The sequence below is a fragment of the Chelonia mydas genome, chromosome 1 (assembly GCF_015237465.2).
Source record: "Chelonia mydas isolate rCheMyd1 chromosome 1, rCheMyd1.pri.v2, whole genome shotgun sequence".
NCBI classification, from domain to species: Eukaryota; Metazoa; Chordata; order Testudines; family Cheloniidae; genus Chelonia; species Chelonia mydas.
The window spans coordinates 226,997,995-227,024,504 of NC_057849.1; the positions used below are offsets into that span (position 1 = coordinate 226,997,995).

The 26,510-nt window shown below is 41.6% G+C and overlaps 1 protein-coding gene across 9 annotated transcripts in view; it reads left to right on the forward strand.

The window, feature by feature from the left end:
* SCUBE1 (signal peptide, CUB domain and EGF like domain containing 1) overlaps positions 1-26,510 on the forward strand; it is a 304,131-nt gene that overhangs the window by 74,916 nt on the left and 202,705 nt on the right. For all 9 annotated transcript variants that reach the window (XR_006287903.1, XM_043538048.1, XM_007061754.4 and 6 more), the window contains exon 4: positions 6,743-6,877. Coding sequence is in view for 8 of the 9 variants with exons in the window: in XM_043538048.1 (XP_043393983.1) it covers positions 6,743-6,877 (135 nt within the window). In the remaining variant the exon portion in view is untranslated. The remainder of the gene's footprint in view (positions 1-6,742; positions 6,878-26,510) is intronic.

Sequence of the window (26,510 nt, forward strand, 5' to 3'; positions counted from 1 at the left end):
GCCGGTGGGTGCTCTGCACCCACCAAATTTTCCCCGTGGGTGCTCCAGCCCCAGAACACCCAGGGAGTCGGTGCCTAAGGCGCCGCTTTTGATGTGATCAGTGGGGGGAGCAGCCTCTCCCCCTGCTCCCCCCCAGCTATGCTCCCCCGCCCCTAGGAGCCAGAGGGACCTGCCGGATGCTTCCTGGGAGTCGCCCCAGGTAAGCACCTCCGGGACTCCCCACCTCACCCCCCCGGCAGGTGCCTCTGGCTCTTAGGGGTGGGCATCCACTACAGTGGCCCACAAGACCCTCCTGCCCAGTTTTGGGGGCAGTCAGGGGATGGAGGTGGATGGGGTAGGGGTCCTGGGGGAGCATCAAGGAACGTGGGGGGGGTTGGATGGGGCAGGAGTCCTGGGGGGCAGGGGTGGGCAACGACCCCCTCGTGGGGTGAGGAGGGAACCCGTTGTTAAGATTTTGGCAGCTCATCACTGGCTATACGCAGTATTTCCACCTCAGGAAGGCCTTTTCTCATGAGATTTGCAGACCAACTTCCTGACTAAAGAGGTTCAGAAAATACTGACTTTAAGGCCCAAACTTCTCTACCCATTTCTCTTAAAGGCCAAAAGGCGCCCCTCTCCCCCAGAATTGGTGTTGTGTTTTGCTAAACTATCTTGAAGTCCTGCACTACTGCTACCAGCAATCCATCTCTCTGCTGCACAGTGCTACAGTGGCAAAAGCTGCATTCTGAGAGACATGTTCCAAAAGTTTTAAAGAAAAAGTTTTAGAGTAAAATTTTCAAAAGTTCTTCAGTGACGTAGGAGCTTAACTCTCACTGAAAGTCAATGGGACTTACTCGCTTTTGAAAATGAGACTTTGACTCCTGTGTCACTTAAACACTTATGATAATGTTGCCATAAGGCAGAAACTCAGAAAGAAGGATCTCACAAAACTGGGTGACTGGGCAACAAAATGGCAGATGAAATTTAATATTGATAAATGCAAAGTAATGCACATTGGAAAACATGATCCTAACTATACATATACAATGAGGGGGGTCTAAATTAGCTGGTACCACTCAAGAAAGAGATCTTGGAGTCATTGTGGATAGTTCTCTGAAATCATCCACTCAATGTGCAGCAGCAGTCAAAAAAGCGAACAGAATGTTGGGAATCATCAAGAAAGGGATAGATAATAAGACAGAAAATATCATATTGCCTCTATATAAATCCATGGTATGCCCACAGCTTGAATATTGTGTGCAGATGTGGTCGCCCCATCTCAAAAAAGATATACTGGAATTGGAAAAGGCTCAGAAAAGGGCAACAAAAATGATTAGGGGTATAGAACGGCTTCCTTATTAGGAGAGATTACTAAGACTGGGACTTTTCAGCTTGGAAAAGAGGCGACTAAGGGGGGATATGATAGAGGTCTATAAAATCATGAGTGGTATACAGAAAGTAAATAAGAAAGTGTTATTTACTCCTTCTCATAATATAGGAACAAGGGGCCACCAAATGAAATTAATAGGTAGCAGGTTTAAAACAAACACAAGAAAGTATTTTTTCACGCAACATACTGTCAACCTCTGGAACTCCTTGCCAGAGGGTGTTGTGAAGGCCAATACTATAACGGGATTCAAAAGGGAGCTAGGTAGATTCATGGAAGATAGGTCCATCAATGGCTATTATCCAGGATGGGCAGGAATGGTGTCCCTAGCCTCTGTTTGCCAGAAGCTAGGATTGGGTGACAGGGCATGGATCACTTGATGATAACCTGTCTGTTCATTCCCTTTGGGCACCTGCCATTGGCCACTGTCAGAGGACAGGATACTGGGCTTGATGGACCTTTAGTCTGACCCAGTATGGCCGTTCTTATGTTCTTAAGGAAGAGAAGAGAGTCTCCAGGAAAAAGAATGGGGTGGGAGTGGATGCACATCCCTTGACAATCAGTCTGCCTAGTTTGTTTCCATTTCTTTTCACTGCAAGCTTGTGATTTTGGTCTCAGATGGGATTGACGTTAGAGGTTGACATTAGAGGTCCTTTGATTGTTGGCTTTTTTCCTGGAGTGTGTTGAAAAAGTATGGTTGATCAGAATTATTTTTCAAAACGAGGCCCTTGGGGACACTGGCTGAAACAGGTGTGCCATCTTCACATGGTAACTACTCTGAATTAGCCATGGTTGCAGTACAGGTGGGATGCTTTGAAAGGTTTAGCAGATGCATTAATTGAAAAGCCAGAAGCATGTTTGTTGGTTTTACTAAAAAATACTCCATCAGCTGTAATGACCACACACACACACACACACACACACACACACACACACACACACACACACACACACACACACACACACACACACGCTCCTCCACCTCAACCCACAATCCAAACCATGCACAAGGTCTAATCCAGTGGTTCTCAAACTTTTGTACTGATGACCCCTTTCACATAGCAAGCCTCTGAGTACAACTCCCTTATAAATTAAAAACACTTTTTAATATATTTAACACCATTATAAATGCTGGAGGGAAAGCGGGGTTTGGGGTGGAGACTGACAGCTCGCGACCGCCCATGTAATAACCCTCAGGGGACCCAACCCCCAGTTTGAGAACCCCTGGTCCAATCTAAACAGGTTATTAAATATGACTTCATGCCTGCTAACTATAGGTCTAGATATCTGGTGGGTTTAGGCAGTGATGAGCTGCCAAAATCTTAACAATGGGTTCTCTCCTCACCCCACGAGGGGGTCATTTCCCACCCCCGCCCCCTGGGACTCCTGCCCCATCCAACTCCCCACCCCCACGACCCCTACCCCGCGCTCAGCCCCAGCTCACCTCAGCTCCGCTCCGCCGCCTCTGCTGAACACGCTGCCCCACTCTGCTTCTCTGCCCCACCCCGCCCGCAGCTTCCCGTGAATCAGCTGTTTGGCGGGAAGCCTGGGAGGGCTGAGAAGCAGGCGGCAGCTTCCCGCTCAGGCCGAGGGTGGTGGAGGTGAGCTGGGGCGAGGAGCAGTTCCCCTGCATGCACCCCCCCACGTTACCTGCTGCGGCGCCGGCGGCCCTCCTTGCACCCCCCTATCCCAGCTCACCTCCACCTCCCTGAGCCTGAGTGTGAAGCCGCCGACTGCTTCCCAGTCTGCCCCAGCTTCCCGTGCGAACGGCTGATTCGCGGGAAGCCTGAGGGGGTGGAGAAGCAGGGCATGGCGGCGCGTTCAGGGGAGGAGGCGGAGCAGAGGTGAGGTGAGCTGGGGCCAGGGGTGGGGCGGGGAGCTGCCGGTGGGTGCTCTGCACTCACCAGATTTTCCCCTTGGGTGCTCCAGGGGTGGAGCACCCATGGAGTCGGCACCTAAGGCGCCACTTTTGGCAGGTTAAATTTAGAAGCCCTTTTAGAACCGGTTGTCCCTCGCGGAACAACTAGTTCTAAAAGGGCTTCTAAATTTAACAACCGGTTCTAGCAAACCGGTGCGAACCGGCTCCAGCTCGCCACTGGGTTTAGGTAAATGAAGTTGTGAATAAATTTTTATAGAATTTAATATATTACCATATTTACATAAATTCTGTCTATCTCTTTCAAACTGTCCTGGAGTTTGCCACACTTCTTCCCTGTCTGGTTCTCCCTCCTCCCCTTCCCTCCCAAAGCTATCCCTTACCCCCTGCATGTGCTCCTTCACTTTGCAGAGCCTGTCGAGAGCATGGTACTCAATCTGCCTTTGGCCATTGCCATATAGCTAGAGTGACTGCCTACACAGTGCCACTCCGGACATTGCATTACCCACTGTTCTAGCCATAACTCTGTGACCATTTGTGGATTATACTCCTGGAGGCCTTTAAGAGTAGTGCCTATGGTAGAGAGGTCTAGAGCAGTAGTCATTTGGGACTGTAGCCTAATACATGTACCCTAAAACCACTACCCCCTTCCTCTGCCCCCTCATTCCCCGCCTGGCATCTTCCTTGCTCTCCCAATGGAGTGGGGAGGATTGGAGCAGGTGCTTGTGGTGGGGTGCCTGAGATCAGCTCATGTGAGAATGATTCCTCACACAGTGAATAAGAAACAATCCATCAGCAGGGAGTGGAGCCAGTCTGCTGAGATCAGGGGTCTTTCAACCTTTGCCAAATCATGACCCTTATAACAGAAAATAGGTTTGGGACCTCATTTAGCCATAAAGGAAAAGTGGGTACAGCCTCCTTCCCTCCCGCCCCTCGTTGCAAGCCCTAACATGAGAGTTTATGGTCTCTAGAACAATCAGCAGTAACTGATAATGTACAGTACAAGATATCAAAACAAAGTTATATGTATATCTATATCTAGTTAGCTATCTAATCCGACACACAGTCTGGGATATTAAAATGAGTTTGATCTGAGTTTAGGGCAAAGGTTCAAGAGAAGGAGAGCCTAAATAGAGAGACAAACCAATGCTACACAGTGTACGAGGCAATCACACCCTCAGAGTGGGGGCAGGGGGCAGGTTCCTACGGTATGGGAGTAAGTTCTAGAGCTAAGTTGCTCCCTTTCACTCAAATCATCTCCTTTGTCTTTGTTTTTTACAAATGGTCTCATAGACTATCAGGGTTGGAAGGGACCTCAGGAGATCATCTAGTCCAACCCCCTGCTCAAAGCAGGACCAATCCCCAATTTTTGCCCCAGATCCCTAAATGACCCCCTCAAGGATTAAACTCACAACTTTAGGTTTAGCAGGCCAGTGCTCAAACCACTGAGCTCGTTTTGGTGCAAGTAACTGACAGCATTTTGCTATTAGAAATTTCTCCAGTTGTTTTCAGAATCTGAACTGTGTTAACGTTAACTCTCAGATACAAAGGGTAGGGGTTGGTGGTACATGAGGCCGTCTCATTACAGAAGAGGTAAATTGTCAGATTTTACTGTCAAGAGCAGAAAAACATGTTGATAAAATATTGCATTTGTTTCAAATTATTCATCAGAAAGGAAAGGCAATTGTTCAAGTTGTTTTGTGAAAATATGGACGGCAACACTTGGAAAACGTCTCACTTCGCAGCAAAATTTTGTTTTTGTCTATGGATCAAGTGAGATTTTTTTTTCTCCAGTTAGCATTAAGCTAACGAGTCTACAATCCAATACATAATTTTGAAGAAATTTAATCCAAACTCTGTAGACTGAATTAGGGCTATTTGTATCAATATTAACATTATTATTGCCACAAGGCCTATTCACTTGCACATGCAGTCTCTTGCAAAGTCATGTGACTGCTCCTTCCCCTCCCAGCTCCAGTGGCTCAGATGGTTTCTCCTCATGTGCTCCTCAAATGGCTCTGATGTGTCTGCTAAAGAGGTTCAGTCTCCCAAAGGGACAAGAGGAAGTGATAACATGTTGAGAATGGTGAGGGGTAGGCGGTGTTTGTGGGGGGAACTTGGGAGAATATTGCCTCACAGTTTCCTGGTAAAAGGGAGGGGGGAAAACTTGCTGCATGTTCCCATGCTGGTCCACGATAAAGGAGGAGACATTCTTACTCTCTAGAGCTTGAGTTATCCTCATTACAGTGCTCTGTGCCTGCATTTACCATCCTATATAGTGCTGGAGCTTGTGCAGTAAACATCACACTCGCATAGGTGGATCCCCATGGTCTTAGGTCATCAGGCTCAGCAGGGATGGCTGAACCAGCCCTGCATTGCAACATTAATTACCATTCAGGTTTCTCTAGCATTTCAAATCTCCTGGATGCAGTGTACCTGCCTAAGCAACATGTCTGGTAATTTCATATACCATTGGCTTCCCTGAAGAAATAATTACTGCAGTAGCTATGCCAACCCTGCTGAGGCGTTTATAGTTTTTGTCCCTTACTGAAATGTTGGCACTTCCTGTGAAATACCTGGTTGGTTGTTTGCAATGCCTCACAAAAGGAACAAATTGTGAGTTTCTTGGGTGGCAGAGACTCTATTTTCCAAAGAGTTAACTGGGAACAGGGATATTCTGCAATCTTTTATGAGCAAAAGATGAGACTGCTTGCAAGGTTGAATACAGGTCAGATACACTGAGTATATCGCAAAAAGAAAAGGAGTACTTAGTGTCAGTGTTCTCCTAATGGTAAAACATGTCTCTGTTAAACAGAACAGTATAACAATCTTAATGCCAAAGGGAGGTGATGGGTGGGGGGGGGGGCTCAGAGGAGAAGAGAAGGGACCCTCAAAACAGCCAGTAGCTAGTGCTGCCTTTGTGGGTTTATATATTTGCCTGTTAAAATGACAATACAGATATGGAACATTTAGATTTAAGAAGCCTTCCTTTCATTAAACAACATTAAACAAATGGACAAAGTAGGCGGTTATGACTTCAGTAATTGAAGCATGCTGTTCTGTTCAAGACAAGAACTCTATAAAGACTCTTTTCACCCAGTAATGCCCTTTGTGTTTGCCTGCTACCCTGATAGAAATTACTGTAGGCCCGAAGTATGTCTTTCCAAGTGGATAGGGAATGACAGAGCACAACACTACTTTTGGCAGATGGGGTCACAGCTCTTTAGAACGTTAACATTCATTGTGCTTTGGAAATCAATTTGCAACTCAGAATGCATCGTGGCTTAAGCTGGATCCGCCCTCCCCCCCATAGTTCTTTTAATGTTAACTTTAAACCTGTGATGTGAGAAAAAGAATTAAATGGATTAATTTGGATTAACTGTAATAGTGCCCATTTAAATTGCATTAGATTAATTTACAGAGTGCCTTTTGGTTGATGCTTGCTATTTTAAACATACAGTCTGTGTGTAGATATTACATTCTCATTTTTTTTCCCCTAGACGTTGATGAGTGTCTGGATAACAATGGAGGATGCCAACAGATTTGTGTGAACACAATGGGCAGCTATGAGTGTCAATGCAAGGAGGGTTTTTTCCTGAGTGATAACCAGCACACCTGTATTCACCGCTCCAATGGTAAGTGCTCAGTCTTAGAGACATGTTCAGTGGAGTAACCATGTTGATAAAATATTCAGAAACTATGTTCTTTATAATTTTCTCCTCAGATCTCTGGAAATCATTGTGCTATAGAAGTTGGAGAGTGTATTGTATCCATAGATTTCTGTGAGATATGTCTGTTGATGGGTTGGTGGGTTTTTTTGGTAGGATCTTGACTGATTCATTATGCAACCGTCTAAACTGGCAGCAGATTCATTAGTAAGACAGAGGAAAAAAGATTTTGATATGAAATAGTAATATCTGGAATGTAAAACTACTGACCATTAGAACAGAGAAGCCATTTAAACTGGTAACCCTCCACCCTAGGCATTGTGGTACCAAAACTTACATTGAAACAAATGGCTAATTTATCTGGAAAATTATACACACTCTTCTTTTGCCAGAAGCCCACTGAATTTGCTTGAGTTTTTGGTTGCTGATCGCCAGTATCTGTAAAATCAAGGATTTTCCATATAGCTGTGGTCATAATCTAGTGATGATTTTGGTTGGAGCAATCGCCTCTCTTTTTCCTGTAAATTTCAGACACAGAAGATAAGCTTGGGTGCAAAAGGGAAAAAGAGAGCAACACAACTATAAATCTTTGCAATTAAATGGATTCTTAATGTGATCGTTCAGACTTCTGGTGACCCTAAGAGTAGTGGGAATATATTCTAGTAAATTCAGTTAAAAAGAGGTGATGGTGAGTCTCAAAGCAGCAAAATGAGTCTGGTCAACAAAATGACCACTCTAAATTTCCACTTGCCATACAAAAAGTGTCTGAATTATTTTAAGTCACTGTAATTAACCAGAGCTTCCTACTGAGTGTAGGATGTGAATTTAGTCACTATATTAACAGAAAACCAAAACCTTATAGTCTAACAGGAGGAACTTTCTTAAAACTCTAAATATGTTTCTCACAGTGTGCTTGTAAACTTAGAATTGCAGAGATAAATAATATTTTTGATTTTAAAAATATGTACAATCCAGAAAATTACTCAGTTTCTCTGTATTTTAAAATGATTGTCAAGTTTAAAGCAACCAAAGCACTCTGATTTTGAGAACCTGCAATTAAGCTCCATCAGCTGATGTATTTTAAAAGTTATCTAGTAGGTTTTTAGTCATTCTGTTCAATGTAAATTGTTCAAATTTCTGTCCAGCATAAAGTAACCCTGACACAAAGATATCCAACAGAGCAAGGAATAGTAGCTGGAAGCTTAATGAAAACCATTTGCAGAGTGCTGCAATACAGTCATTATTTCAATTTGCACATTATAAAAATTCCCAGCTGTAATAAAAGGGAATTTAGATATCCGAGATGGAAGCTAATGAAACAAATGAAAAATGAGATTCTGAAGGCAAAAGATTTTTATATGAAGTAGATTTATTGAGGTAAATGGTGAGTTTTTATGGTGAGGACGATTCTTAGTTTGCAGGAGGACTGGGGAAGCTGATTTAAAGGGTGACTGAGGTATACCCATAATAAAAATGTGTGGGGTGAGTGTGTTTGTGCTAGCTTGTTTATAAAGAATGTGTGAAATAAGATTTAATTAAAGCAACATAGTCAAATTATTTTGGGTCTGAAATAAGAGGGGAAGAGGCAGTTACAAAATGTATCATGACATGAATGCTCTATGACTTTTCAAAAATAAAGCGTCAGTTTTTTTTTAAAAGTAAACTTTATTCTGTAGCACTGTGAACCCAAGCACAAACACATTGGGCTAGCACATTAGAACCAGGAAATGAAACTGAGTGATCTGTTTTCATTGTCCAAGTTGGCTGAAGTGCAAACAGTAACCAGGCATGGTGAGAAATATATCAGATTCTTTCCATTAAATATATAAGCTGTTAACCTTAGGAATATTGTTTATTTTTAGTCACTTTAGACACTTGGGGTGTCTATATAAAAACTTCAGGAAAAAACAGAGAAGAAATATTATTTTATCAAAGTATTTAACTAGAGACCTCTTTAGTGCTAGAATGTGTCTACACTTACACAGGTGCACATGGGTTAGTGGGAGAAGGAAACAAGGATCCTTCGACCCTTCCCACACCCAGCATCAGTATGTAGGCTCCAGTCACAACCCAAGCACAACGTTCCAAACACTTAAGCATGGATGTAAATTTTAAACACAATTACTCCCATTGACTTCTATGTAAAAATGTTAAAATGGGTGCCTATCCATACATTTCAGGCACCTTTGATATCAATTAAAAGTACATAGTATGTGCCACACTTTAAAGATAATCCACAACAAAGCTCATTCCCCACTCAAACAATTTCGAGCTCTTACATTTCCTCCCACCATTTTCAAATGTCTGGTGAAAAAGAGAAGCTTTGCAATGTGCCCTGAAAGGCATTGGATTTGGGCTATTTCAGATGTGGGAGAATATACCCCAGAGCTCTTGAGCCTTCACAGAGATTTCCCAGCCTGCAGCCTTCTCTCATTTATATTAATGGGGGTCCAACTTGAGAGTCGCTGCTGACCTCAGCTGTGTCAGTATGGCTCATGTGGTTTAAAGTTACGTGCATGCTTAAGTGATTTGGCATTCAAAGCTGTAGCAATCCACATGGAATTTGGAGGGGAGAGCAAAGGTTGCAGGAGGGAAGAGTTTGGAAGAGGCACCAGAAAGTCAGTCTGTGCACACGTGGCTGGAATGCTCACTATGGTTGCAGCACTTCTGTAAATAGCTCTCTTAGTAAACAGCCAGTTTAGTTTTAGAAGATGGAGCCTTCTCATGTTATTAGCCAATATGTGGCACGTAAAACATGATAGCAGTGGTCAGTCTAATGCAGTGTTGACAGTTCCTAGGATTTCTTTGCAAGTCATGCAAGTTTGGCCAGGATGAGAGCCAGTCTCAGGGTGATGTGAGAAACTCCAGCTCTCTCTCAAATTTCAGCTCTGCCTAGGGAAACCTCCCTCTGATTGGCTGCTTTCCCACCAGTTCCACCTCCTGGTGAAGAGCAGCCAATCAAAGCTGCTACAGGAAACAGGCAGAATTCTCCCCACTACCTCCCAGCAGCTGACATCATTCTCAGAAGAGAGGGAGGAGGAAGCAGAAAATGCCCAGCATCTCAGGATAGCTCCACTCCCTCTTCTCCCTTCCCGTCATGTGAGCAACAGCACTTCCCCTCTCCCTCGCTGCAACTCTTGGCCTGGGAAGGAGAAGGAGGTGAATAATCTCTGGAGCTGCCTCCCCTATATTGAAAGGGGGAGAAAATAACCCCCCTGCAGCACACTCCCTCCCCAGACCCGGGAAAGTTGTCTGATGAGCTGCAGGAGGAACAGACATGGGGATGGGGGCTGAACTGATGTGGGGTGGAATTGATGGGGGACAGGCAGATGTGGGGCTGAGAGCTCCTGAAGCAGGGTTCAAAATCACCTTAATAAATTTGGGATCCTGGGCAACACAAATTGTTGCACACCTGCATGGGGTTGGATGGTGAGTTCAAAACTCAAAAGACCAGCCAAACAACTCAATATAACACTTTTTAAAAAAAAATCTCATGATTTGGGGGACAGTTTCATGACTTTTGGGGGTGTGACTCATGATCTTTGATCATTTGAGGTTGGCAATACTGTTAGTAAGACTCACAGCAAGGAAGAGCTGTGATTAACAAGAAAATAAAGCAGCAGCTAGAAACAGAGCAAACAAGCAGCATGGAGGGACTCAGACCACTGGGAATACTGGATTTCCAGACAAAAAGCCCTGCACAAGCATGGAAACAAGAGCTGAGTCTGTATACAGAGCTGACATTGGGGGATAAAGATGCGAAAATGAAGGTAAAGTTTTTTTAAATTTCTCATTTGGGGGGGAGAAGGACAAGGAGTGAGTCTGTTGCCATAAATAATGCTGGAAGCATTTGAACAGCTGCTAAAGGTGTTTGATGAGCACTATGATCCCAGACAGAACAAGACTGTAGACAGTGCAAGACTGGGGGCGGGGTGTGTGTATGTATGTGTCTGTGGGGCTTTTTTGTGTTGTACCCAAAACAAAGAAGCAGAAGAGGGAATAGTTACAAAGCTGAGAACTCTAACATCCACATGCATCTTTGGAAACATTAAAGATTCCTTAATTAAAGATGGGATCTTTTCTGGGACATGTGGTTTCAGCTTATAGGAGAGTCTGTGGAGAGAAACAGATGTAACCCTAGAGAAATGCCTCCAAATAGCAATGCAACCCTTGGTGAATAGAGAAAAGATCAACACAATGACAGTCACTATAGCAGAACAAGTACACAGGCTCAAGCTAATGGAACCCAGGAAGCAGAACGGAGACAGACTGAGAATGCAGATATCATGGTCTAGTGTCTATTCTGTGGAAAGCAATATGAAAGGCAGAAACAAAATGCCTTGCCTATGGACAAAGGTACAAGGAGTGTGGGAAATGAAACCACTTTGTCACAATGCTGCAGAAATATAAAGCAGAGGACATGCAGTGATTGAGGACATAGTGACTTCCAGTGAAGAGGACAGTGTCTGTAGTGTGATTCTTGAATATCCCAAAATTCTCAGCATACATGCACTTCAGAAGTAGGCTGACAGAAATTCAACTGCCATATTTGCAACTATTCTATTAGATCAACAACCAATTCAATTCCAGCAGGACTATGGAGCCAGCTGCAGTGTAATCCTGGAACACTGATAAGCAGCAATATTAGACTGGAGAAATGTGACCAAGTGCTGATACAATAAAATCATCGGAGGGCAGTGGGCAAATGCTGGCTGGTGCCGTGGTGCTGGAACTAGAGGTGTTGCGGGTGCTGTCGCACCCCCTGGCTTGACGTAGTAATAAAAAACATCAAATACATGGTTGCCATCATCAGCACTCCCACTATAACAAATTGTTCCAGCACCCCTGGGCTGGTGTCTCCTCCAAACTTTTCCTTCTTGCAACCTATGCTCCTCATTCCAAGGTCCATGTAGGTTGCCACAGAGGCCATGGGCTTGATGGCAGCAGCATTACACTCTCCAAAGTAATAAGGAGGGGTAGAGCTGTGCCCCCTTTCCCTTCTGCACTAGTCATCAGGGAGTGGGGAGCGCGTGCAACATCCCACTTAAGAATCTATGAATGCCTGCTGCCACATACACTTCCCCCAACATTCAAAGACATATGGTGCCTGCCTTCATCTCAACATCTCTAGGAGCATTGTGTCTTCACTCACCACACAACAGGGGGGTTTAATATCCTCTTCCGTGTATTCTGGATGGCAGGTCTCCATGATTTCCAGAAGTTTTCTCATTATTTCTTATGGGCAGGAGAGATCAACTTAAATTATCCTCAGAGCAGTATGACTTTTATACTGGAGGGGTTAGGCTGATGTTCAAGTCAGGACAATCATTTTGCAATGTTTGTTTTATTTTACTTTCTCCATTGCTGACCAATGGATTACCCTCACAAATCTTTTGGGAAGAGGCTATGCCCAGTACAATGTGATTCATTTATTTACGCCTAAAATTTACTTCATTTCCCTGCAGCTAAGCCAGGTTTCGACACTTTATTACGCAAAAGGAAAAGAGAAGGAACAAGAAGAGTATCTTATGGTGAGGGACAAAACTTAACAGAACATAAAATAAATTTGTGGTTTTTCATATAAATATTGTGCATCTTAGTTGCATTGGTAGGCTGTGGTGACTAGTAAATTATATAAGAGAAAAAACTGGTGGCTTTAATAGAATCCAAAATTAGCTACCTACTAGCCTAACATATGTTTAACCCCTTAAGTAGCATGCACTTCTGAAATCCTGGGAAGATTAGTATTTTTAGGCACCATCTACACTACATCAAACTAGATGACGTTAACACAAACTACGTATCTTTTAGTTCATGCCAGCAGGGTCTTCCTGGGGCAATTGGTATAGCATGTTAGCGTTCTCTACAATTCACACTCATCTAGTTCATACTGCAGGGCCATGTATTCGAGCCCTTAGACAGAGCTTAATTATGTGTCTATGGATATGTTCACACTGCAACTGGATGTGTGACTGCAGCATGTGTAGACATACCTGAGCTAGCTTTGATATATCTAGCTCACGTAACCGCAGTGAAGCCGCAGCAACATGGGCTGTATGAGCTCACCGGGGACCTGGGTGTGTATTCAAGAGGCGACCACCATGCTGCTTCCTGTTTAGCTATGGCTTCACTGTTATTGCTAGCTTTGATCTAGCTAGCTCAAAAAATAACTTGGGTATGTTTACACTTGCTGCAGTTACACATTAGATTGCAATATAGACATACTCTAAACCTGTTAAAGACTTGGACTACTTAGGTCTCCTGCAATGCAGCTTAGTGATAAGGGAAGCCTTAAATGTCACTGCCTTTGAATGTCTCACAAAAACATATTGAATATTTAATCATAGGCATGCCACCTTAAAGTTTGTCTCTTTAATGTTCCAAAAGGAAACATCAGTTGTTTCTGTTCAGATACAGATTTGGCTTTCACGGTTTTATGTATTTTTCTTTAAATTAGCCAACAAATTCCACATGTAAAGAGATGTCATCTAAAAACTTAACCCTTGATTCTCTATCCAAGACATATTTACGCTTATGGTATTATATCAGCTAATTATTCATTACCAAAGCCCTATCTATCCTGGCAGTGTCAAGAAAACTAAAAAGGCAGGAATAATTGGGGAAGGTAGATTTAAGGGCTGGGGAGGAAGCAGATGGAGAGGAACTGGGCTATAAAACACAGAAAATTATGGGGGGTTGGTCAAATTGTGTAAAAGACTTTTAGATGGAGGTTGCCATGGTTTTTTAGACCACTTGAAAGCCATTTGATGAGGAGTTGCTTGTCCACTTCCCTTTATCCCATAGGAATATCGTGTTCAGTTGAATCTTATTAATTTTGCAGCGCTAGCCTAGGAATGATCTGATGGAAAGTGATGGATTGATGCCTGATGTCAGTTGTGGTATGGACAGGCATGATCTTAAAAGTTCACTTACTTCTTCAAACTGCTGGCTTCGTTATTGTCAGAGAAGAAAATTATACTTCAGTTTTTCTTCTTCTCCACCCAAACCTTGGATTTATTTTTATTCATAGCTCCAATAGGATTCTGCAGTGGCAAGATAGGGGAAACCCTGGGCCCTAGGGAAGAAGTGCCACCCAGTGGTTAGAGCAGGTGGGGACTGCAAGTTGGACTTGTATGTTCTGTTCCCAGCTGTGATGCTGAAACTATGTGTGACCCTGGGCAAGTTCTTAACCTCTCTTTAGCATAGTTTAACCATGTGCAAACTATTATACTGCATAAGGTCTTTGTGAGATATCATCAGTTTGAGAGCCACCTGTGAATGGCTTCATAGAAACACAAATAATGTATTAGTATTGAATATTAATTTGTAAGGATAACTGAATAATAAGTATGTTGCCATGTTGCCATAACTTTGGAACATCAGAGATTCTCATCTCAAGTCTAAAAGCTCTTTGGACATGTACAATCTGTTAAATTATTTGGATGTACCAGACCACACCATCCTAAGAGCAGGTGCCCTGTGCCATGGAACAGCTTCTGTAACAATAGACTGTCCTATTATAATTTTAAAATTGAAATCCTAAAATACTTTTCTCTGTTAACAATCATTGTATGTGAGGCATCATTTAATGAAATCAATACCTCTACACCAATATGTTTGGATAACAGATACTTGGTCTATTAAAACATCATTGTCTCAGGTAATATTTTGTTATGGTTTAGGAAAAGGTTCCTAAGTGTAGAGATAATAATAATAATAACCCCTCTCTTCATTTGCGCTGTAGCTCTTGAGTAAATAAAGTAATATGACTGCTTATCTGTAACTGCATTGATGAGGGAGGATACAGAGACAAAGAGTAATGTTAATACCATTTTAATTCTCATTGTGCTTTGGTAGAAATGTGCATACCCTGCCAGAGTCACTACTGTTTGGATTGTAAGGTTTCTCATCTGCTGTATGGGCATTGCGTGAGAGTATCCCCCACTTGACTTCTCAGTGCAGTGCTCGAGTCCAACAAATAAATTACTCATCAGGCACCTTATTCATAAAGAGTAGTCTATAGACATAACGTTTTTTAATCCTTTATGTTTCTATGTAGTGAGAGGGCAGAACACTCAATAGTCTCTGCACTAACATGTACCACTTTAATAGGGTGATTTTTAAATAGAAAAGCAAACACTGGCCAGTTGTAGGGGATTGATTTTAACCCTTTAAGTACCTTGGTAAAATTAAAAAACCAACAGACAGAAAACAGTGTTGCCATTTGGAACTTATTAAGCTGCACCTTATTTTATAATTTTGCACCTTTCTCCCTGAATTGTTGTCCCTGGCTTGTCTAGTGTTTGTTTTGTCTGTCTCCAGCTGTGAACTCTGAGGCAAGGAACATCTAAATGTAGGGTACATATAAAAAAGTAGTGGTTGTTAAAGTAATGTAGTGCCTTTCACCATATTGCCAACCCTACTCATTTAGATAAGCCTAAAAGAAAATCACAAAATTTCCTTAAAAATCATTGAGTTTCTTTTTATTTATCTTCTGGATTTTGAGCCTTTTAGTTTACACTCAATTGATGTTTTCAAGCTTTCCTCCACAACCATGATGGCTAGAAACTTAGTCTGTTTTTATGAAAGCCCAAAGTGACTTGCCAAAGTATCAGAGGGAGTTGGTAGCAGAGCCAGGGTTGAGTACTCAGGTACCTCTCTCATTCCATCTGTCATGAAAAATGCTATGAGCTGTCTAAGGCTGTATTTTCGTCTGACATTTCATGTCTTCTGAAAGACCAGAGAGTGCCCCCTAACTCTTTGCCAGAGCTTTGGTTTAGTACTGACTCAGGAAAAAAAGAGTACCAGTATTGAATTACCAACACCATATCTTTGTTTTGTTTCTGGCAATGGTATTTGTCCTAAGATACTGAAGAGTGAGCTAAACTCAATGGCTGTGAACTGAAAAACCAAATCTCCCAGAATTCAGAAACAGCTATCGGCCTAGCTACACCAAAATCTCTGGCTGACGTCTAGGGCACTCTATAGAAGCTGGCTTGCAAAGCACTCCAGAATTTTAGGGGCCTTCTGAGAATTACAAAAACTTTTTTTCAATGAGGTTAAAGGGGATGTTAAATATACTGCCTGCAATCCTCAGCTGGCAAGAAGTCAACATGCCAAAAGTCTAACTTACATATATTCCGTGATTGACTGAAACAGTAATCAAGGCAGATGGATACTTGAACAAGACTCAATGTGGGGTGAGAGGGAGGAACAATAACAGAAAATGTGGAAATGGCAGAAGTGCTAAATGACTTTTTTGTTTCAGTTTTTACCAGAAAGGTTAGTAGTGATTGCACGTGTAACATTGTGAATGCCAGTGAAAATGAGGTAGGATCAGAGGCTAAGATAAGGAAAGAACAAGTTAAAAATTACTTAGACAGGTTAGATGTCTTCAAGTCAGCAGGGCCTGATGACATACATCTTGGAATATTCAAGGAGCTGACTGAGGAGATATCTGAGCCATTAGCGATTATCTTTGAAAAGTCATGCAAAACAGGAGCGATTCCAGAAGACTGGAAAAGGGTAAATATAGTGCCCATCTATAAAAATGGAAATAAGAACAACCTGGGGAATTACAGACCAGTCATCTTAACTTCAGTACCTGGAAAGATAAGGGAGAAAATAATTAAACAATCAGTTTGCAAACTTCTCTTGTCTACACTACCGCTTAAGTCAATGTAAGTTACAATGCGAAAGTGAAAAAAGTGAAAAAACCACCTCCCTGAGTGATGTAACTTACATCGACTCAAAGCAGTTTCTACACTGTACTGTGTTGGTGGAAGAAGCTCTCCCACTGACATAGCTTCCGCCTCTCATTGAGGTGGAGTAATTATGTCTACAGGTGAGCGCCTTCCTGTTGAGGTAATGGGTCTTCACCAGATGCACTAAATCGCGGTTGCTGCATCGATCACATTGGCGCTGATTTAGCTTGGTAGTGAAGACAAGTCCTTAGAAGATAAAGTAACAAGTAACAAGCAGCATGGATTTGTCAAGAAAAAATCATGTCAAACCAAACTAATTGCTTTCTTTGGCAGAATAACAAGCCTTGTGGCTGGGGCGGGAGCAGTAGACATGGTATATCTTGAGTTTAGTAAGGCTTTTGATATTGTCTCACATGACCTTCTCATAAACAAACTAGGGAAATACAACCTAGATGGAGCTGCTATAAGGTGGGTGCATAACTGGTTGGAAGATCGTTCCCAGAGAGTAGTTATCAGTGGTTCACAGTGATGCAGGAAGGGCATATCAAATGCAGTCCAACAGGGATCAGTTCCGGGTCCAGGTCTGTTCAATATCTTCATCAGTGATTTAGATAATGGCATAGAGAGTACCCTTATAAAGTTTGCAGATGATACCAAGGTGGGAGGGGTTGCAAGTGCTACGGAGGATAAGGTTAAAGCTCAAAACGATCTGGAGAAATGATCTGAAGTAAATTGGATGAAATTCAATAAGAACAAATGCACTTAGAAAGGAACAATTGCTTGCACACATACAAAATGGGAAATGACTGCCTAGGAAGGAGTACTGTGGAAAGGGATCTGAGGGTCATAGTGGACCACAAGCTAAATATAAATCAACCGTGTAATACTATTGCAAAAAAAAAAAAAAGCAAACATCATTCTGGGATGTATTAATAGGAGTGTGGTAAGCAAGACATGAGAAATGATTCTTCCGCTCTACTCTCCATTGATTATGCCTCAACTGGAGTATTGTGTCCAGTTTTGGGACCCACGTTTCAGAAAAGATGTGGACAAATTGGAGAAAGTCCAGAAAAGAGCAACAAAAATGATTAAAGGTCTAGAAAATATGACCTGTGAGGAAGACTGAAAAAACTGGGTTTGTTTAGTTTGGAGAAGAGAAAACTGAGAGGGGACATAACAGTTTTCAAGTGCATAAAAGTTTGTTACCAGGAGGAGGGAGAAAAATTGTTGTTCTTAACCTCTGAGGGTAGGACAAGAAGCAATGGGCTTAAATTGCAGCAAAGGTGGCTCAGGTTGGACATTAGGAATATCTTCCTAATTGTCAGGGTGGTTAACCACTGGAATAAATTGCCTACGGAGGTTGTGGAATCTCCATCATTGGAGATTTTTAAGAGCAGGTTAGACAAACATCTGTAAGCGATGGTCTAGATAATACTTAGTCCTGCCATAACTACAGGGTACTGGATTAGATGACCACTTGCGGTCCCTTCCAGTCCTATGATTCTATGATTGTAAGATTAAATAAAATCTAAAAGGAAGAGTAGAATATACTTTTCTCCTCTCTCAATGAACCAAAACCTGAAGTCATTTAGAGGTACAGTGGTTATCTCTTGTGGTTACAATAGGCAAGTTCATTTTGCCAGGGTGGAGGATGGAACTGACAGGAAAGAGTCTGTCAGAAATCACAAAGCTGGAAATACCAAGAAGTGTGTCATGGAAAGAGCAGGTGTTTAAAACACCAAGCCGCAGCATGACAAGCAGACTGCTCGCCAGGAAGAGAAGGGAATTTGTAAGTCAAATAAAAAATCTCTCCACACCTGTGTGACACAGAATGCAATGAAGGGTTTGTAGCTCAGCTCTTGACTGACTAGCAGCACTGATGAGAATCAAAAGCTGTATGCACGATTGGGGAAACACACTGAAAAGGAGTACCTTTTAAAAAAGAAAATATGCAAAGGAGGCCTTCACACTCAATCATTCAATAATACTGGAAGTGTACCAATATTTTGTTCATACTGTCTGCTCAGAATACCGCAACATTATAAAAAATAAAAGAACTGGAGTGTTTTTAAAATGCAGCAGACTGAAACTTCAGGTGAGAAAGATCTGGGAACATACAAAGCCAAAATACCCTGGAAGAAATTCACATTCATATGCAAACCGTAACAAAATGAGAACAATATTAAATATACTGTATGTGTTATACATCGTGGTGTGTATCTCAAATGGATGGAGGGATAAATTGATGGGAAATACTATTCAGGCCCAATCCCGTGATGCTCTGAACACCACCTGAAAGACATTCAGCTCCTTCAATTCTTGTTGAAATCATCTACAGCATTCACTGTGGCCCTTACAAGTTTTTCTTTCCCTAAATTTTTCACTAGGTAGCTGAATTAGCCACAGACGAATGCACAGGCTACATTCCTCTTCTCTACTGACCATGGCAGTTTCATGGACCAGATCATAGGTGGTCAGAGCAGTGGGGGTCAGGTATAGTGGTTGGAGTAGGAGTCGTGAACCAGGGACTGGAGTCTGGGTCAGAGCTAGAGCCGGGGGGCACAGCAGGGACTGGAAGAGGTGGAGGGGTGGCGGCTTGGAGGAAGGAGTGGAGTGGGGCCTGGGGCAGAGTGGGGGTCGAGCACCCCCAGCAACTAGGTAAGTTGGCGCCTATGAATAACAGTATCTCTTTTCAGGCCATCATCCATCCATCCTAGCGATGAGCATTAACCTGAATAATTGCACACTCTGTTATCTTATTCATCTTAAAGTTTTCTGGGCAGTAAAGATGTCTTATCCTCTCCTGCTTGCTCAAAAATTGGACTTAGTCTCAAGGGAATGGGCTTTTTTGGGAGATTCCAGTACTAATCTGTTGCTTAGGCAAGAGATGTAGAGAGAAAAGACCCTCTTATGGAATTTCAGCTTTTTTGCTTCTGTCTGGAATCCAGAAATACTTGGGCACACATGAAAAATAATGGAGAGAAGTTTCCTATAATGTCTGAGTTCTGGTCAAAGGTCCAGGTTAATTCTTTTCTAAACTAGTTTCACCCTCACTAACAAGAATAAGCTGATGTAGTCAATAATATGTGCCCTTGCTACTTCTGATTGTACAGCTTCAAAAGACTTGTTTATTCATAGAGAGACAAGGTGACCTGAAGAAGAGCTCTATGTAAGCTCGAAAGTTTGTCTCTCTCACCAACAGAAAATGGTCAGATAAGAGATTACCTCACCCACCTTGTATCTTTAATATCCTGGGAAGAACACAGCTACAACAACACTCATTTACCCATAGGTAGTTGTCGAAAATATGTTTCCTCCACTGCTCCAACATAACACATCTACCTAGGGAAAAACACCCTTTCCCTTCTCCATGATATACAGTACCCCCTTTATAAGCTTTCCAGTGCATTTATATCTGATTAAATCATAGCAGAAGCAATGTAACCCAATATAACCTAGTACAATGTGCTGCAAGCATCAAGTTACAATGGCGATTTACAAGTCTTGGCAGTTTTTCCCCCAACAGGTAATATGGACTGGGGATAATGCTATAGCTGCAATCCCCAATCCACATCAAACTGTAAAGTATTAAACAAGTCAAGACCAAGAAAACATACTTCTCCTTTCCAAAGAGAAAATTTTTGTCAAATGTTCACATAATCAGTGTTACCATATTAGTATTTTATGTAATAAGAATCATTTATTTAAACTGACATTTATATGGAATTTTACAAGTACAAAGTTGGGAGAGGTAGCAATACAAATTTATTCTACAATGTGCATTCTTGACAAAAGGTAAAGTAGATCTGCCTATCAAAGTACTATTCTGCTAATTATTTGCACTTCTGATACCAACTTTCATCTGATGACATCAAAGTACTTTACAAATTCCACCTAAATGTCATAATACATCTACAAGATAGGCAGTATTATCTCCCATTTTATAGATCATGTAAATTAGAGAGAGAAATGTTAATTGTCTTGCCCATGGTCACACAGGAAGTCTGTGGCAGAGCTGAGAATCAGAGCTGGTCAGAAAAACTTTGACAAATTTTCATTCAGAGAATGTAGTTCTGTCTAAATCAAAAAGCTTTGTGAAATCATGTCAATTTTCCTGAAATTTAGTTTGAGGAAAAAAGAAGTCCTAACGATGTTGAAAGTCTCATGTTGACATCAGAATGAAACATTCTGATTTTTACTGTCAAATCTACTTTTCATTTCATTTCAATTTCTTAAATTTTTGTATTAGATTTTAACATAAAATAAAATGTCAAAATCAAAATGAAACATTTTAATCAACCTCTTTTTTTAAATTTTATAGAGAATGTTAAAGTTTTGGAGGGGTTGTTCCTAATTGGAGCAAAACCAAAATTTGAACTCTTCCACAAAATGGAATTTCTGTACTCTCTCCAGTTTGTCTACATCTTTCCTAAAGTGTGGCATCAGAATTGGTCACAGAACTCCAGCTGATGCCTCATCAGTGCTGAGTACAGTGGAACAATTGCTTCTTATGTCTTACATCTGAGACTCATGTTAATAGATCCCTGAAGGATATTAGCCTTTTTTGAATCACATTGTTAATTCATATTTTGTTTGTGATCTACTGTAGCCCTCAGATCCTTTTCTGCAGTACTATCACTTACTCACTTATTCCCCATTTTGTAGATGTGCATTTGATTTTTCCATCCTAACTGTAGAACATACTGGAATTTCATCTTGTTGATTTCAGACCAATCCTGTAATTTGTCAGTCATTTTGAATTCTAATCCTGTCCTCCAAAGTGCTTGGAACCTCTCCCAGCTTGGCATCATCCATAAATTTTATATTCATACTCTCCACTCCATAATCCAAGTCATTAATGAAAACATTGAATAGTATCAAAGTTAGGCTGACTCATCTATATATAATTCCCTGATTCCTCTGGGACCTCATATGTCTTCCATGAGTTCTCAAAGATAATGGATAGCAGTGCTGAAGAAGCCAATACCCTAGAACAGTGACCGGCTCTAGGCACTAGCAAAGCAAGAACGGCCACCCTTTTTCTTTTGTTTGTTTGTTTTGTTTGCTTGCTTGGCTTGGGGCGGCAAATTTTTTGCTTGGGGTGGCAAAAAACCTAGAGCCAGTCCTGGGTGCACACACCCCCTGGGGTGCGAGATGCCCTTTCTGGGGGTGCGAGATGTGTCAGATTTTTTTAGAAGGTAAAACATCGAAAACACAAATTAAGCGCAGGCACATAAGTACAACTACTTTGTTTCATCAAACATATATATTTATAAACATTATACATTTTTAATGATTACTGTAATATGCAAATAAAAAATATATCTAGGTTTAAAGAACTGACCTACTTAAACAATTTTTGATAAGGGGTGCGAGAACATATTTTGAGAACCAAAGGGGTGCAGGCTGCAGTAAAGGTTAAGAACTACTGCCCTAGAATAAATTTCATCAAGCCCTGACACCTTGAATACATCTAACTTACCTAACATTCTTTAACATATTCTGTCCCTATTTTGGCTTTTATTCCTTCCCCCGTGTTAATATTAATTGTATTGAGTATTTATACTGAAGCAAAATAGGCATTAAATGTTTCACCTTTCTTGATGTCATCATTTATTAGCTCTCCTATCCCACTAAGTAGCAGACCTGTATTTCCCTTCATCTTTCTCTTGCTCTTAATGTAATTGAAGAACTTCTTCTTGTTTCCTTTTATGTCCGTTTCTAGATGTAACTCATTTTGTGCCTAAGCCTTTCTGATTTTTGTCTCTATACACCTGTACTATTCTTTTGTACTCATCATTAGCAGTTTGTCCATGTTTTCAATCTTTGTAGGATTTCTGTTTGATTTTCAGGTCGGTAAAGCACCTCTTGATGCAGCCATATTAGCCTCTTATTATTCTTCCTGTCTTTTCTTTGCTTTGGGATAGTTTGCATTTGTGCCTTTAATATTGTCTCCTGGAGAAACTACCAGGTCTCCTGAACTCCCTTTTCCTTTACATTTTCTTCCCATTGGATCTGAACTGCCAGTTATCTGAGTTTGTTAAAGTTTGCTTTTTGAAGTCCATTGTCCTTATTCTGCTGCTGCTCTCACTCCTTCCTTTCTTTGTAATCATGCAGCCTAGCATTTCATGATCACTTTCACTCAAGCTGCCTTCCACCTTCAGATGTGCAACCAATTACTCCTTGTTAGCCAGAATCAATTTGGAAATGGCTGTCCCTCTGGTTATTTCCTCCACTTTCAGAAACAAAAAGTTGTCTCTAATACATTTCAAGAACTTACTGGACATTTTGTGTTTTGCCATATTACTTTTCCAATAGATGTCTGGGTAGTTAAAGTCCCTCATTACTATCCGGTCTTGTGTTCTGGATATTTCTGTTACTTGTTTTAGACATGTCTCATACACTTCCTTTTCCTGTTTGGTGATCTATCATAGAACCCTACAACTACATCACCCCATCTTTTCCCCCGTTTGTATTTACTGAGATACTTTCAACTGGTCTGCCTCTCACCTCCATCTGGACCTCAGAACAAGTGTATATATTCTTGATGTATAATGCAACACCTCCTCCCTTTTTTTCCTGCTTGTCCTTCCTGAACAAGCTATACCCCTCTGTACCAATATTGCAGTCATCAGATTTACCCCAGCAAGTCTCAGTTATGTCAATTAAGTCATATTTTAGTTTATGTACTAATTCTTCCAGGTCTTCTGGCTTATTCCCATACTCCTTGCATTTGTGTGTATACATCTAAGGTAGGTTTCAGAGTAACAGCCGTGTTAGTCTGTATTCGCAAAAAGAAAAGGAGTACTTGTGGCACCTTAGAGACTAACCAATTTATTTGAGCATAAGCTTTTAGTGAGCTGTAGCTCACAAAAGCTTATGCTCAAATAAATTGGTTAGTCTCTAAGGTGCCACAAGTACTCCTTTTCTTTTTACATCTAAGATGTTGAGCAGATTTCCCCACTGGTTTCACTCTTGTTGCTCTTATGACCCTTTTGTAATTTTCCATGTCCCTCTGAACATCTAGCCTTCTGTTAAGGTTTTTTATGCTTACCTCTGTGGTTTTAGTACTTGCCCCCTTTGAATGTAGTTGAAAGCCCTCCTATTGCCTTATTATTTTTGGTTGGTGAGTCAGTGCACCTATTGCCGTATTACACTAGGTTGGTGAATCGGTGCACAAAAATGTTCTTCCCCTTCTTGGTCAGGTGGACCCCATCTCTTCCCAGCAGCCCTCCTTTACAGAACAGCATCCCATGGTTGAGGAAGCCAAAGCCCTCCCATTGACACCAGCTGTGCATTCATCTCCAGGATCTGTCTCTCCCTACTTGGGCCTTGCCCTCAAATGAGAGGATGTATGATAACACCATATGTGCTCTCGACTCCTTCACCATCACTTCCAGAGCCTATCACTCACTCTAGCTGGAGGGGTGATGGTGCAAAGAGCCCTATTCCCACACCTTTCTCTTCCTTTCTCCCCCTCCAAATTTGTCTGCTTGTTTACTGTGGGTTCAGTCCTTCCAAATGATGAACAATTTCTGGAGATGTTGAGCAACCTTAACTCATATTGAAATTATTGGGAGTTGAGGGATCTCAACACATTGCAGAATTAGGCCCCAAGACTGTAGGAAGGGAGGCCAGCCAGTATTGCTTTCAGTGTGCACAGACCCTGAAGTGACATGTCTGTGTGGGATGAAGTGCACAGCCATGCCACTGAATGAAAGTCAGGTCAAAAAATTTCCATTACAGCTTTTTTTCAAGGGAAAATTGGGTTTTTGACTACATGAATTTTTTCATGAAAATTATTTGCTTTGTACAATATTTTTTATTTTTAGTCAAGCAATTGAACACCAAAACGCTGAAGTATTTTGATTTGGCTATACCACCGTTGTGCGTCATGGGAGTTGTAGTTTGATTGCCTCATGTCCCCTTTCTCATCTCTGAGCAGGGCTCCTCAGCCAGATTTCATCTCCCACGATGTCTCGTGGCCATGTGACTCGTATGATGCCCCATAGTCTCCCGTCTTGAAGAGGGGAGGTGATGCATCGTGGGATACATAGTCCAACCAGGGAGATGGGCCTGTAGAGAATGGGAGCATTTCTGAATCAAACTAGTTCAATTTTTGGCCAAAATGTCGTAGAAGGCCGGGGGTGGGTTGGTTGGTTGGTTTTCATTTGTTTTCCAAAAAGTCAAAAAAAATATTTTTTTTCAGGAAAAACCCTCCATTTTGCAGTCAACTCTACTTAATGACAAACTTTCAAGCTGAACAGGAAGTGACACTGACTACCCCTGTTCTTATGAGAGAGGCAGGTACCTGCTCCTGGCTTCCCCAGACATAATGCTTCCAGAGCCCTCCACTCATCTTCCACCGGAAGAGCTATAATTTGGCCTAAATGCTTCTCTAATGGACACTTGATTATGCTGCTGTAATTGGGGGTTTGAAAACATATCATTAAAGAATCCTGTAATCAACTGCCTGAGAACAGGATTTGGGGAGCAAATACTTTCCTAGCTAATCTAGGTCTCTGTCTTTTATGCTGAATAATTTGTTTACCCATAAATACTTCAGAAAAGGTTTGGTACCTAGATATCAGCATATCTTTTTGGCATTTGGCTAAGATACAGTTCATTTTCAGCTACCCTCAGCTGAGATACCTTGCTCCATGGAATCTTACAAGAGTTCACAAAAGGAGATAGTTAACTATCAATTTTGAGCTATGTCTTAAAGAAGTTGAATAGTTGTTTGCCTCGTGAATTCTGAATGAATCTAGAGGACTTCAGGAACTCAATGGAATGCTATATGGAAAAACCCTGAAACAGAGCAGAACACAAACTGCAGCAATAAAATAAAAGACTAACAATAGATATTCTGAGTACATAGATTAAAAAAAGAGAGAGAGACCGTAAAGCAGAGCTTTAGTGGGAGCAGGAAACTTTGTATTTTCTTTGTTTGCTGCTCTCTTTAGGGTATGTCTACACTGCGTCTGAGAGTGACCCTCTCAGCCTGGGTCCACAGACTCATGCTAGTCGAGCTCACACCAATGCTCTAAAAATAGCTATGTAGACACTGGGGCTGGAGGTTGGACTCTGAAGCCCACCCCCAACTCCCCAGGCTTAGAGCCTGTGCTCCAGCCCTAGCCACAATGTCTACACAGATATTTTTAGAATGCTAGTACAAACCCCACTTGCACAAGTCTGTGAATCCCGGGCTGGGAAGCCCATTCCCAGATGAAATGTAGACATGTCCATACCCACAGTGTGACAGAATCGGTTACAGTGTTCTCTCTGATATCAAGCAATTAAAGAAGCTTTCATATTCTCCATACTCGGGTCCAGTTTTTAATCCAGCTTTGAGACACACCAAAACTGGCTGTGAGTTGTGTAAGTTGTGACTGTATGTGGTATTCTTTTGTTAATGATTCTTTTAAAATATAATTTTAAAGTCTTAGAGATATTTTTCCATTCTGGATTTAAGGGCTTAAGGTTTATTTTTATATCACATGATTAGAATCTTTTCAAGTGTAGCTAGACTTGCTTTGTTTCTTCATTTCCTATAAAAACACCTATAAAGACAACATTTTATTCTAGTTTCTGGTATGACTCACTGTATTGGGATACTCCTGTGCTGCGCTATATCAGTCATGGCATGTCAAAGTCACAAGTGTGATTATGGTCTGAAAAATGGCTCTATTAAAATGACATCTTAGTGTTCCAAATCTGTTCTCCCCAGTGACTTCCAGATGATATTTACAAGATTTTCCCACTTGCCACCATAATCTGATGTCAGAAAAAAAACATGCAGTATGATTTTCTTTCTTTCTTTCTTTGTGCAACATCCCAGATGTTGCCAACAGTAGTCTCCAGAATCAGAGCTGAACTGGTGATTTTGTTAATGTTAC